General features: G+C 34.8%; 1 protein-coding gene and 1 non-coding gene across 3 annotated transcripts in view; both read left to right on the top strand.

The window, feature by feature from the left end:
- The window catches only part of LOC115218526 (branched-chain-amino-acid aminotransferase, cytosolic), a 478,054-nt gene that overhangs the window by 186,172 nt on the left and 277,183 nt on the right, over window positions 1–14,699 (top strand). The window contains exons 1-2 of one of the 2 annotated variants that reach the window (XM_036508335.1): window positions 923–933; window positions 5,896–6,096. In XM_036508335.1, coding sequence (XP_036364228.1) covers window positions 5,986–6,096 — 111 coding nt within the window. In that variant the 5' untranslated portion in view covers window positions 923–933; window positions 5,896–5,985. Of the gene's footprint in view, window positions 1–922; window positions 934–5,895; window positions 6,097–14,699 lie in introns of those variants that run through there. The other variant, XM_029788393.2, reaches the window with a different exon arrangement.
- Window positions 1,187–1,305, top strand: LOC115218704. Its single transcript, XR_003882251.1, has one exon. It is a non-coding gene; the product is annotated as a 5S ribosomal RNA (ribosomal RNA).

Genomic DNA, 14,699 nt, shown 5'->3' with positions numbered 1-14,699 from the left:
CCGAATTCCATCCCAGGCAGTGTGTTGCTGTGCACTTGAGCAAGATACCTTCTTTGACTTTGCTCTTGTCAGCTCAGGTGCAAACAAGTTGTGTCTGCAGCTAAAGCTGTGGCTTGCAGACTTTTAGTTGAAAATGTAACAAATGGAAGATGCTTGTGGTTATTGAAGCCTATGTTACATGGAATGATAATGTATTTAGAGTTACATTATTAGCATTTAATCCGGCCCCAAATCTTCTACCTGTCTTAAGTTCAAACTGGTCAGATCTGGCCTCTCACACCTACCCTGTCATTCTAAAAATAAAGGATCACATCATCAAAATCTCGAAGCGATGAGATAATCTCTTTACTCTTTTACTTGTTTCAATCATTTGACTGCGGCCATGCTGGAGCCTCGCTTTAGTCGAGCAAATCGAACCCAGGACTTAATCTTTGTAAGCCTAGTACTTATTCTATCGGTCTCTTTTGCCGAACCGCTAAGTTACATGGATGTAAACACACAAGCATTGGTTGTCAAGTGATGTTCGGGTGGGGGTGTGGGCAGGGCAAACAGACATACAAAAACACACACACACACACACACACATATACACACACACATATATATACATATATACGATGGGCTTCTTTCAGTTTCCGTCTACCAAATCCACTCACAAGGCTCTGGTCGGCCCGAGGCTATAGTGGAAGACACTTGCCCAGGGTGCCACGCAGTGGGACTGAATCCAGAACCATGTGGTTGGTAAGCAAACTACTTACCACACAGCCACTCCGGCGCCACAAAACAATGTGAATCAAAATGCATTACATTCGAGAGAATAATCCGAGTGCTAAAGGGTTAATGTGGTTTTCTTTTATTAAGACTGTACAGTAAGGTACTGAGTTGACAGAAGCATTGGGGAAAATGTTTAGCAGCATTTCTTCCTGCTTTACGTTTTGATTTCAAACTACATTAAGGTCGACTTTGCCTTTTCATCCTTGATAAAATAAGTTCTAGTTGATCACTGGGGTTGATTTAACTCCTTGCAGACAGGAAGCAGTACTGACTGCATCGAAACATTGTGTGTGTGTGTGTGTGAGCAGTGCTATGTCTCACTCTGTGTGGTACCATGTTTTCAAATGTACCATACTGAGAAGAATCTGTAAATACCCTGTCAAATTTCCTGTATGAAAATTTATGTAGTTATGTTTACGGCCATATCACTTTGGAAACACCAGTTCTCTTCCGATCACCGAAGTTAAGCAAAGGCGAGCCTAGTTAGTACTTAGATGGGTGACCGCTTGGGAAACCTAGGTGCTGTAAAGATCTTTCTATCTAAAGGCGGTGCTCCAGCATGGCCGTGGTCAAATGACTGAAACAAATAAAAGAATAAAAAAATACTGAATGGCCTAATACTGGGTGCACAGCACAGACTGTCCGTACTAAATCTGTCTGCAAGGGGTTAAATGACTTAGCCCCTCTCCATAAAGGTTTTGGGGTTGTGCCTAGTAGTAGAAAGAATTAAGACAACGCAGTGTGATTTGACACTGATTTTGCTGTTAATTCTAACTTATGAAGCTGCCAATTAGAAACTTCCTCCTTAGATTATTGTAGTTGTTGCCATCGTTAGTATTCCCAACATCAAATTAGCAAAGCTATCATCAAAGTTGTTCTTTCTTATTCAGGCATAGCACGTCTTAGGTTACAATATTCAATGCATCGAGGGCAGCAATCTGATAGAATTATCGCCACAGTGGACAAAATGCTTTGCAGTATTTCTTTAGGCCCTTTCTAAGCTCAAATTCCACCAAGGTGGATTTTGTGTTTTGTCATTTTGGAGTCCAGTAAAATAAATTCCAATCAAGGTTCGATGTAATTGCTTTGGCCCTCTTGTCAAAACCGTTGCCTTTTGTGTGTCCATTTTACTTTTTAAGACAGTAGGGTACAGTCTAAATCGTAGTTAGCAATTGTTTGGAAGTCAACCATTAACTTTCTCCAAGCTACTGTCACAGTTTGTCACCCATGAGTTTTCTCCCGTATAGCTGCAGACGCATTTTGTCGCCTTGCAATAGATGTTTAAAATAAACACAGCACTAAGTTTCTTTCCAGTACTTTAAGCTGTAAACTGGCTACTTTCAATTCAGACACTATTTTCATTGTCTATATACTAACCACGAGGTAGACAAACTTTGAAATTGAACTTTGTTGCTTTGATTTTTTTGTGAAACAAAAATGGCTGCTCCTCTTTTGAACCTTTTCTGGAAAAAAATCTTGTTTGATTCTGACTCAGATGACGATTTTGAAGGATTTACTCAGGCAGATATTGATGCTGAAATTATGTGAGGTGATGATGAGGATGTAGACTGTGCCTACAGTTATATTGTGAACAAAGTACTGAGTTGATACTATCATCCATGGCTGGTTGATTTAAGGAATGTACTGGCCCCAAGGGAGTACATTTCTGTGAGGCAACTCATTCATCTGTTTTTTAATGCACTACGTGAAAATATTAATTCATCCAGTCTTTTATTAGTATACAAAAAGAATCAATACAGTGAAAGTTATAATTATTTTAAAAGAGTAGGTGCTCACCTCTTTTGTTCCTCCTAGAATAATGCAGTGGCGAAGAATAGTGAAGGCGGCGAGCTGGCAGAAACGTTAGCACGCTGGGCAAAATGCTTAGCGGTATTTCGTCTGCTGCTACGCTCTGAGTTCAAATTCCGCCGAGGTCGACTTTGCCTTTCATCCTTAATCCATTTGTCTGTCCTTGTTTGTCCCCTCTGTGTGTAGCACCTTGTGGGCAGTAAAAATTAAGAATAATGCAGTGGTATGGGAAACTGTTCTAGGAACAAATCAGTATGCTAAAGGTTAACCTAGAAGTTCCTTCTTTGGCTTGATGTATTTCACCAGTCGGTCAAATACTTTTATCAAAATATATACTTGCACTGCCTCTACTCAAGCACTCATGATTCATTTGTCATTTTTCCTGTCATCCCTTTTATTGTGTTAAATCCTCCCCTTCCCTTAATAAACCTCACACTAACCATTATACTCAGTCCATTCCCCCAAGTACGTTATCCCCTTGGAACCTCTTCCCTTTTCATATTTTTCCTGCAGGTGTTGATTTTGAACAGTTTAAATGAAATATTAATAGCATTGATCTCGCTGGTCTTGAAGGGCCTCCAGAAATCATACATCTTGCCTTCACCTCCATACTCAGTGTGTATATTGTTTAATTTTTCAGGTTTACTTCAAGGCACCAAGCTGGTCTAGATCGTTAGTACACCAGGCAAAATGCTTTGCATCATCTTGCCTACCTGCATGTTCTATGTTAAAATTCTGCTTAGATTGACTTTGTTTTACATCCTTTCGGGGTCAATAAAATAAGTTCCTGTTTTGCACTGGGGCTGATGTAATTGACTTGGTCTCCCCCCCAAAAAAAAATTGCTGGCCTTCTGCCAAAATTTGAAATCAATATTCCAGGTTTACTAAATAAACTGCAATCTTTTAATGTTTGGTACTTATTATCACTTTGTAATTCTTCTTGAAATCTAAATATGTTGCCAAAAGAAAAAAATGAAAGAAAAAGAATAAAAAAATTAATGCTACCAATAAACATGTTTCCATTTATCTGTTACTTGTTTCTGTCAGTGGACTACAGCCTTATAAAGGGCTCTTCTTTGAAGGGTCTATTGGAACAAATCAACCCCAGTATTTTTAAGCCTGCTTACTAACTCTTATGGTTTCCTTTGCCTACTGCTAACATATTGGGACACAAACAAACCAACACTGTCAAGTGGGTGGGGTTGACAAACACAAAGACACACACACATACATGTGTGTGTATACAACCATCTTCTTTCGATCTCTCTCTACCACCAAATCCTCTCACGAGGTTTTGGTTGGCCTAGAGCTACAGTAGAAGACACTTGCCCTAGATGCCATGCAATGGGACTGAACCCTAGACAATCTCCTTCAGTGTAAGATCTGACTTCAGTGCACTAGTTGAAATACTCCAACTACTTTGTGAAGTCCCCATGGAAGTCCTCCTAAGTGAAAGTATCCAGTACCCTTGTCACATCCTCCTCCATCTTCAAAAGGACTGTCCCTGAGGTTCTTCAGCTTTGAGAACAACCAAAAGTCAAAGGGAACAAAGTTTGGAGTGTAGGGAGGGTGAGGGACAGTTTTGATGCCCTTCTCTGTCACATAGTAGGCTATCAGGATGGATTAGTGGACAGGCACATTCTCTGGGTGCAGGTGCTTTGAGTTTTTTTTATATGAAATCTCTTCCTGAACTCCATCAAAACCTCTTCAAAGTATTCATTGTTGAATGACCGGTCAGAAGATGTAGATGGTGTACTTGCTCTTAAAAAAGAGGATCTTGATGGGCCTCTGGGTAGACTTGCTTTGCCTGGCCACTTGTGCCTGTGAAAAACAGATGCTTAGCTCATACCAGTTAATCCATAGGCAGGCTGGAGCATTTTATAATTCTCTGTAGCAAATATTCTCAATTTAACACAAAACCTAATTGCGTAGTGAGTATCCAAATTGTCTTCACGTCCTGACTGTATTCTGCCTAATAGCCAGCTGTGGCAAGCAATATTTCGTAGAATGTGTTCAAAGTGCTTTTACAGCTTTCCCTTTCAATCTGGAATAACAAAAGTTGGTGATCGGCTTATTAGATGTATTGTAGTGATATGCTAAAATTACAATAATCTAGAAAAGTTATAAGTACCTCTCCTAAAAAAAATGTCTTAAAATTTCTAGAATCTACCTCATAAGTGAATTTGGTTATGAAAGCTGAACAATATTTGTCATGTATGTATGTGCTTGAGTGTCTGTTCCCCACCCCCACTGCTTCACAAATGGTGTCAATTTGTTTTTGTCCTTGTTAGCAGTTTGGCATAAGCAACCAATAGAATAAGGTGGTGCTCCAGCAAAGCTGTTATCCAATGATAGAAACAAGTAAAAGAGCAAAGTGTAAGTCTTCCAAAATCAATATCTCGAAAACTCAATCTAACTAGAAGAAACAGCATACCGTGTACGTTTGGTTAAAAGTACTTTGGTTGAAACAAAGGTAGTAAGACCCTACAACTAACTTTCCTTCTCTTTTTTTTATCCTTTATCTTTCAAAGCCCAATGTATTATAAACTCTTATTTATAGGTGAATTTCAATGTACATCATTCATACACATATTTCTAGATGATTTTATTGTATCTTAAGAGGGTCATTATATGAATAATAAATACACACTGTGGTTTTGTTTCACTTCCTTATTTTTATTTGTAAGTTGGTTAACCTTTTAAGAAATTTAGCTAATTGATTCTTTGATTAATCAGTCAGACTTTTGCAAACCTGACTGATTTATTGCTCAATCAGATGATTAATCAAACAATCAATTAGTTAATTAGCTAACTAATTGACAAATAAATAATCATCTCAAAATTTTGGTGCAAGGGCAGCTATTTCGGGGGAGCTGATAAGTCGATTCTGTTAACACCATAGCTCAACTGGTACCCCGAAAAGGATGAAAGGAAATGTTGAATTTAGCGGAATTTGAACTCAGAACATAGTGACGGACGAAATGATGCTAACCATTTTACTTGGCATGCTAATGAGTCTGCTATATCAGTACCTTAATTGGCAAATAAATAATAAAGAAATGAAATAGAACCAGTGCATGTGTTTATTATTATTGGTATAATGACCCTCCCTAGATGCAGTAAAATATGTTTCAACACACAAGTTCACACCAAGAATCTTGCAAACCAAATACAAAAATGACATTGATGTTTTTTTTTTCACACTTGTGTTGTAAATATAAGCAAAGTCATAAATTTATAAAAGTCACTCAACCATTTCATTTTTCTTTCATCTCTCTCTTTTTTTTGTTTTTATTTTCCTTCCTAATATAGGCGGCACAGGCCATTGTTCAGAAATCCAAAAATCCTCAACCAAAGCCCGCTTCAAATGAGCTGGTCTTTGGCAGGTTTTTCACTGACCACATGCTTGAAATTGAATGGTCGGCAGAAGGCGGTTGGGGAAAACCCCAAATCTCACCATTTCACAACCTCCTAATTCATCCCGCAGCTAAGGCACTACACTATGCTGTTGAGGTAAGTGACTATTGTATTTATTTGCTTATTTTGAATTCGTTTTATTTTTGTTATTTTAATTTTTAATTTCGGTGGTAGGGTGAGGGTGATGGTATTTTCTTTCCAATGAACTGTGTGTTTATGGTGTATGTGTATCATTTCTAGATAGTTCTTTCCCTTTCACAGAAAAAAAAAATATATATACTAGGAAATGCAAAATAAATGTGTCTGTAAGGAAGTGTGTGTGTGTGTCTGTTTGTGAGAGAAATGGGGTAAGACGAAGGAAGAAGATAGTGTTTATATGTGAAGAATGATTAATTCTAGTGTGTCAAAGAAAACAACTTTTTTTTTCTTTTTTCATTTTTCTTTCTAAAAGACAAAACAAAAATAGAGAAAAAAAAAACCTTGCATTAACAACAGTTTTCTCTTGAAATAAATTGAAACATCATATTTTCCAGAGAGAGAGAGAAATATTAAATTTTGCATTTGATTTTTGTATATGTATATACACATACATATATATATATATATATTATATATATATATATAAACATACACATGTATGTGTGTGTGTATATATATATATATATATATATATATATGTTGTTTCTTTTTTGTGTGTGTGCTTTTGTGTTTTCTACCCCACCTAGTCATTGTAAATTGTAAATTTAAAGAAAAGAGAAACAAAGAAAAGAGACCATAATAATAATAATAATAATAATGATGATGAGAATAATGATAGTAAAAAAAATTTGTGTGTATATGTATATATATATATAAACAAGAACAGACCCAATAGAACAGAAGGAGAAGATGATGAAGAAGAGTGGTGCCAAGGCTGGGTGGGGAGGGGGCTTTCATGTCTCTTAGTGTTATGCTTCATTCTGTTTGATGTATTTCATGTCCACTATTGCATTTATTGTTGATGTTGTTGTTTTTCTGGGAACTATAAGGAATCTTGTAGAATTGTAAAAGTTTATCTTCATGTAGGTATACATACATACATACATACATACATACATACATACATACATACATACATACATGCATGCACATATGCGTGCTTGTGTGTGTGTGTATTTATGTATGCGATGTGTGTGTATGTGATGTTTATGTTGTTGCTATTGTTGTAATTTTATTCAAATTTATTCTTTTCATGAGGAAGTCTATCATATTTTTTTGTTATTTTTGATTTTTGTTGTTTTTTTTGCTTACCCATTTATTTGATGCATCAATGTATGTATGTGTATATATATATATACACACACACACACATATATATATATCAGTCTATATGTGTGTATAATATATATATATATATATATATATACACACACACACACATATATATATATGTATCAGTCTATATGTGTGTATAATATATATATATATATATACATATATATTAAATATGTTTATATATATTATGTGTATATATATATATATAGATCTATGATATATATTTACATGTCTATATATTATATCTATGCATATATTGTATATACACACACACACGCGCACACATATATGTATATTATATACAAATATATTTGTGTGTATGCACATGATTGTGTTAATGTGGAGGTGTGTATACAGCATACAAATACACACTTATATGTTTGTGTGTATATATATATGTGTGTGTATATATAAATAAATATATATATATATGTGTGTGTGTATGTATGTACATGTGTGTGTATGTATATATATATATATATATATATATATATATATATATATGTGCCGCATACACACAGAGGCATGATATCTAAACTTCTTATATTATTGTTCTGATGTTCACTTACAGTATGGAAGAAGAAGACATGTTTCTCTCGGGGATGTTGTGTTGGTTGTGTATGAATGTGATCAAAGATGTTGGCTCTGTTGATGACACCCTCCTGTCTTCTCTTTTCATCTATTCATTGTCACAATAAGCTTTTCATCTCTGTCTATATGTCTTCAATGAGTCATGAAATTCATCTTGGAGATTTAATAACTCCATCACCGTCACTATTCACTTGAGCACTATTCAAATAATAGAACGTGTCGCTGATTCGTTGGGTTTGAAATCATGCTGTATTTAACTGTGCGGCGTTGGATATGTGAGCTGTAAAGGCTGCATTGTTGTAATAACTATAAAGGAGAAAAAGGCTGAAAAAGGGCAGAGCTAGAGTAAAAAGGGATCAGAAATTGTTTGGGAGTTTTGAGATGATAGATTGCTGCAGATTAGAGATTAACAAGCTGTAATGTGACCCTATTTGTGGTACCCACTTGTAGTCATTTCACTTTGTTTATTAGCTAATGTCATCAAGAAAGGCATGACCATCACATGATCTCTGTACTGTGGTTTTGTTGTTGTTTTTTTTTAGTTTTTCTTATCACCTTAATTAATTGTTTGTTGAGTGAGCAGAGCTGGTGTGTTGCCAATGAGAGTGACCAGCTGAAGTACGTGAGCACTTGCTTCACCCTTTTGATGCAAACCCATCTGAAATTGCCCCCGTTTCTATAATACAAACTTTCTGTTTTAGCCCCTTTGATACTCACCTACTTGAGACTACTCTTGATCCTGTGATATTAAGCTTCCTGTTTGAAAGTGATAGAAATTAAAGTCTTCTATAAAAATTTCATGTTAACCTTAATCCCAAATGCCGTTTTGACATTGACAAAAGACCTTAGACAAAATATTTTGGAAATCTGGAGTTATGTCGGGCTGAAGATTCAAAAACAGGATGAAAAGATATACATGGCTACTGTGATAGTAATCCTTTCTATTACAAGCACAAGGCCTGAAATTTTGCAGGAGTGGGTAAGTTGTTTACAATGACCCCAGTATTCAACTGGTACTTATTTTATTGACCTGAAAGAATGAAAGTCAAAGTTGACTTTGGCAGAATTTGAACTCAGAACGCAAAGATGGGTGAAATGCTGCCAAGCATTATGCCCAGTGTGCTAACAATTCTGCCAGCTCATCACCTTGGCTACTGTGATAATAATAAAGAATAATATTAAAAGAATTATATGCAGTAAGATGTATACTCTTTTCGCTCTCTGGAAAAAAAAAAAATTCTAAGGATATACTTAGAAGGAATTATCATGCCCTGAACTGCAACTTTCATTCTCTGTCTCTACCACAGTATACACAGCTTGTAATATATATATATATATATATAATAAATGTATATTTTATTTGTATAATTTTGCACTTATACCAGATTATTTTCTAAAGGTTTCATGTTTTTCAAAAGTTGTTGCAACAAAGGCAATGTATTTCCAGAGAAACATGGTAACAAAAGTCTTAAAGACAACTGAAGTGTGCCACTATATTTGCTCATACAGACAGTGGAATTTGAACACAGAACACGCAGAGACAATAAGATACCTGCTTCAATACTCTAATGTTCTGCCTGCACTATGCCCTCGATTGAGGTTGTTTTATTGAAGTAATATATTTGTATTCAGATTGGAAGGAATGTTTACCTTTGAAGAAGACACCGATTTTATATGAGGGTGTATATCATAGTTTTGTGATTGAAGTAGACACCTCTAAATGAGAAGTATTAAATATCATTCTCTTTGGTGTGGCTATGTGATTAAGGAGCTTTTGCACCAGATTCTGTCCCGCAATGTGGCACCTTGAGCAAGTATCTTTTACTATAATCCTTGGCCAACAAAAGCCTCGTGAGTGGATTTGGTAGGTGCAAGCTGAAAGAAGTTTATCGTGTATATATGTGTATGTATATGTATATATGCATGCATGTATGTACATATGTATAAATGAATAAATGAGTTTTTATGTTTGTTTTATATTTGTCACTCATAGCCCCACTGCTTGATAACAGGTGTTGGTTTTCTCTACATGGCCATAACTTAGCAGTTCAGCAAAAGAGACTGATAGACTAAGTACCTGACTTTAGAAATAAGTACTGGGATGATTTGTTTGACAACACCCTTCAAAGCTGTGCCCCAGCTTGGCTTCAGTCCAACAACTGAAATAAGTAAAGATAACCGATAGAAATAGATGTGTAACTATCCAGAGTGTATATGAGTTTTGGAAAGAATTTAGAAAATTCTCACTGCCAAACTACATTTTGTCTTCTGTAAAAATTAAGGAGTAAATAGACAACAAAAGCAATCAGAGAGCACAAACCTCTGCCAAGGTAACACCAACGTCCTCTCAAAGATTAGGCAGAGATGATTTTTGAAATGAGAATATCTGAAATAAGCTTGTCGGCTCTCAAAATCAATCCCAAAATCTGATCAGTTTGTGCCAGTCACATGGTGAAACATCCCTGAAAGTTTCATCCAAAACCATCCAGCGGTTCTTACAATATCTTGTCCATGGACAAACAAACAAACACTGAAAACAATGCTTTCGCTAGGGCAGAGTTAATAAAATGTGCATGTAACTGCATTCAAGTTGTCCAGGTTTGCAGGCCCACTTAGTGAGGACAGTTTAGATTAGTAGACTTGGCTTAATTAGTGAGCATGTAGAGAATGATTGAGAGGAGTTTTAGTTATTATTTGCTGTGAGAAAGTTTTTCTCCCATACGGCTGTGTGGTAAGAAGCTTGCTTCCCAACCACATGCTTTTAGGTTCAGTCCCAGTGCATGTCACCTTGGACAAGTGTCTTCTACTATAGCCTCGGGCCAACCAAAGCCTTGTGAGTGGATTTTGTAGATGGAGACTGAAAGAAGCTTGTCATATATATATATATATGTATGTGTGTTTGTGTATGTGTGTATATATTGTGTGTGTGTATATATATATATATATATATATATATATATATAGTGTGTGTATATCTGTGTGTGTGTGTGTATATATATATATATATATATTGTGTGTGTGTATATCTGTGTGTATGTCTTTGAGTCCCCTCCTCAGTACCGCTTGACAACTGCTGTTGGTCTGTTAACATCCCTGTAACTTAGAAGTTCAGCAAATGTGACCAATAGAATAAGTACTAGGCTTTAAAAAATATGTCCTAGGGTTGATTTATTTGGCTAAAACCCTTCAAGAAAGTGCTCTATCATGTCCCTAGTTAAATGACCGGAACAAGGGAAAGAATACTTGTTCAAGGTTTATTTTTTTATGCTGTTATTGTTAGTCCTCCCCTCCTTCTACCTCATGTATTTCTCATAAATTTATATATCTATGTATGTGTCTTTGCATTTGTGTTTATTCTTCACCACTGCTTGATTGTTGGTGTTGCTTTGTTTACATCCCTGACACTTAACAGGTCAGCTAAAAGAGACCAATAGAATAATAGACTTTAAAAAAAAACGTATTGGAGTCAATTTGTGTGACTAAATCTGTCATCGCAGTGCTCCAGCATGGCCACAGTCTACTGACTGAAATGATTAAAAGATAAAAGATTATTAATAAGAAACAAAGCTATTTTATTCCACATGGGTAGAAATATTGAAAGAAGTTGAAAATGCACTTGGTGTTTTTTAGATAGTTTATTTTTAAAGGCTTAACTGATTTCACTGAAGGCACGTGGCTGAGTGGTTAGGGTATTCAGCTCACACTCGTAAGGTCATGAGTTCAATATCTGGCGGCCCATTGTGTCCTTGAACAAGACACTTTATTTCACATTGCTCCAGTCCACCCAGCTGGTAAAAATGAATAGTATCTGTAATTCAAAGGGGCAGCTTCTGTGTCACACTGAATTTGACTGAGAATTACATTAGGGGTACACATGTTTGCAGAATGCTCAGTCACCTGTATGTTAATTTCATGTACTGGCCGTTCCATTGATCAGATCAACTGGAACCCTCGTTGTCATAAACAATGGAGTGCCAGTTAACTGGTTTCACAGATTTTTCTGATTTTCTAATGTTGGGATAAAAAGACATGGAGCTCTGCCGCAACTTGGAATATAAACAACCTAAAAGACTCCCAGTGCATTTTCAACTTCTGATATATGTGTGTATATATATATATATATATATATATATATATATATTTATATGTTTATAGGCTGTGACCAAGACTTTTGCATTATGCCATGCTTGAGAAGACCCATCAAGCTGAGTAAAATTGCAGTCATGTCAGAGACCAGTGTCATGCAAATGGCGCCTATGCCGGTGGCATGTAAAAGCACTCATCATTGGAGTGGTTGGCATTAGGAAGGGCATCTAGCCATAGAAAACCATGCCAAATCAAACTGGAGCCTGGCACAGCCTTCCAGTGTGCCAGCCCAGTCAAACCGTTCAACCATGCCAGCATGGACAAGGGACGTTAAATGATGATGATGATGTTAGTATATGTACTTTTATACACACACACACACATATATATATATATATTCTTGGGAATGGTCATCTTTTACCAATTAAACACACACGCACTATTTATTTGATTTTCACTTTAGTTTTATTGTTATTATTTTTAGTTTATTTGTCCATCAAAGTTCTTTCATCACTCTTTCTGTGACCTCTTCGGCAACTCTCTGTCCCATGTGTTTCGTCTTGTCCTGCCTAATTCCAGTTTGTACTTCTGTAATATGTATCTCTATCTGCAGGCATGTTTTTCACATCAAGAAATGCTAAACAAATGCATAAACACACTCATGTACACGTGTATGTATGTGTGCATCTATGTATTGGTGAGTAAGCTGTGTTATTCATTTCCAGTATTCTGTGACGTATCTGACCATGAAGAAATAATAGCTGGCTTAAAGACAGGTGAGGGTTGGTGACAAAGAAGCACATCCAGTGGTAGAAAATCTGTCTCAATGAATTTTCATCTGACCCAGGCAAACCTGGAAAAGACGACCACAAAATGATGATGGTGATGGTATATAACTTATATATGAATATCTATCTATCTATCTATCTACCTATCTATCTATCTATCTATCTATCTATCTATCTATCTATCTATCTATCTATCTATCTATCTATCTACCTATATATATACATGTATATATATATATATATGTATATATATATATATATATATATATATATATATATAATATATATATGTATATATATATATATATATATATGTATATATATATATATGTATATATATATATGGTATATATATATATATATGTATGTATGTATGTATGTATGTATGTATATATATATATATATATATATATATATATAGTCACAGCAATAAAGCAAGTGAGAGATAAATAGGTTGTTATAGCTATGTATGCATATAAAATTATAGGCAAAATTTAACTGATATTAAATTTTATTAATCTTGACTGGAACCAAGCTTGTTTAGCTTAAAAAAAAAAAAAGCATCTTATGGAATGGTATTAATTTTTGTTTGTTGTTTTTTTGTGGGGTTTCTTTTATTTTACTTTCAAGTCTAGTGTATGAATGGACCTATTTGCTGCTACTGGGCTGTTCATTTTATGGCGTGGAGTGTGGCGGATAATGGCCTTATATTATTGCCACTCTTATGAGAGAAAGAAACTTTATCATTTATCCATAGTCTCTTTGGAAGTCTTTTATGACGTGCGATAGGGTGGGGGTGGGGTAGCAGTGGCGGCAGCGGTGGTGGTGGTGGTGCTGGTGGTGGTGTGAGGCGGGGGATTGCTTACGAGTTTCTAATCTTTCATTAAACATTTAAAAATCAGTTATACTCATTTGTGTATTGAAGCATTAGTTCGTTATGTTTCGTTATTCATTTTTTTTGTTTTCGAAATCTTTTGGTTTTTTTTTGTTCTTGTTGTCAATATTGCTGTGTTGTGTTATTTAATCTGTTTAAAGAATTCCTTTATTTTTCCATTTTTACCATCTGTGTGCATATATCTATGTATGTATATATATGCGGGTGAGTATGTGTTTCTGTGCGTGTATATGTTTGTATGTGTATATATATTTCTGTGTGTGTATATATATATATATATAAATTATTGTATATATATATGTTTGTGTGTGTGTGTGTGTATAGTAATCAACGCACATTTTCATTTGATGTTATTCCCATATACACTCTTAACAACAACAAAACGGCCCAAAAAAAAAGTCTTCTATAGCTTCCATTGCTACAATGGGAATTTTTCATAGATTTACGCTGAGAATAGATTCCAAATTGCGGGTTTTAGAATTTTTTGGCTTCTTTAAATTGTTATTGCACTCTGGAGAGAATATTGTGTTATTTTTTATTCATTTATTATTTTTTTTGATTTTATTTTCTTTTGAAATGAAGGAAGTGTATATATATATATATCCAATGCAATAAAATCTATATGGTAATCTGAAAAAAAAGGAAAAAAAAAATGGCTGCCAAATGCCAAAGTCTATATAATAATTCTGCTGTCGATAATTTGGAAATTATCAAAATGTTAGAATGTTAAATAATGACAATGAATTAAGTATATTTCATGGGAGTTTTTGCTTTCTTCTCCATTTTTCTCCTTTTTTTTTAGGGGGTTTCAGTAAAATTTTGATCGGTAATTTATTATATATGCTTATAAGATTTATTGTTTTTAACTTATTAACTTATTTTCTTTTTTGTCCCTTATAATAATGATGGTGATGATAATAATAATAATAATAATAATAATAATAATAATATTATTATATTATTATTATTATTATTATTATTATTATTATTATTATTATTATTATTGTTGTTATTATTTTAACTAT

The sequence above is a fragment of the Octopus sinensis genome, linkage group LG13 (assembly GCF_006345805.1).
Source record: "Octopus sinensis linkage group LG13, ASM634580v1, whole genome shotgun sequence".
In the NCBI taxonomy this organism is placed as follows: Eukaryota; Metazoa; Mollusca; class Cephalopoda; order Octopoda; family Octopodidae; genus Octopus; species Octopus sinensis.
This window is presented reverse-complemented; position numbering and strand designations above follow the sequence as displayed.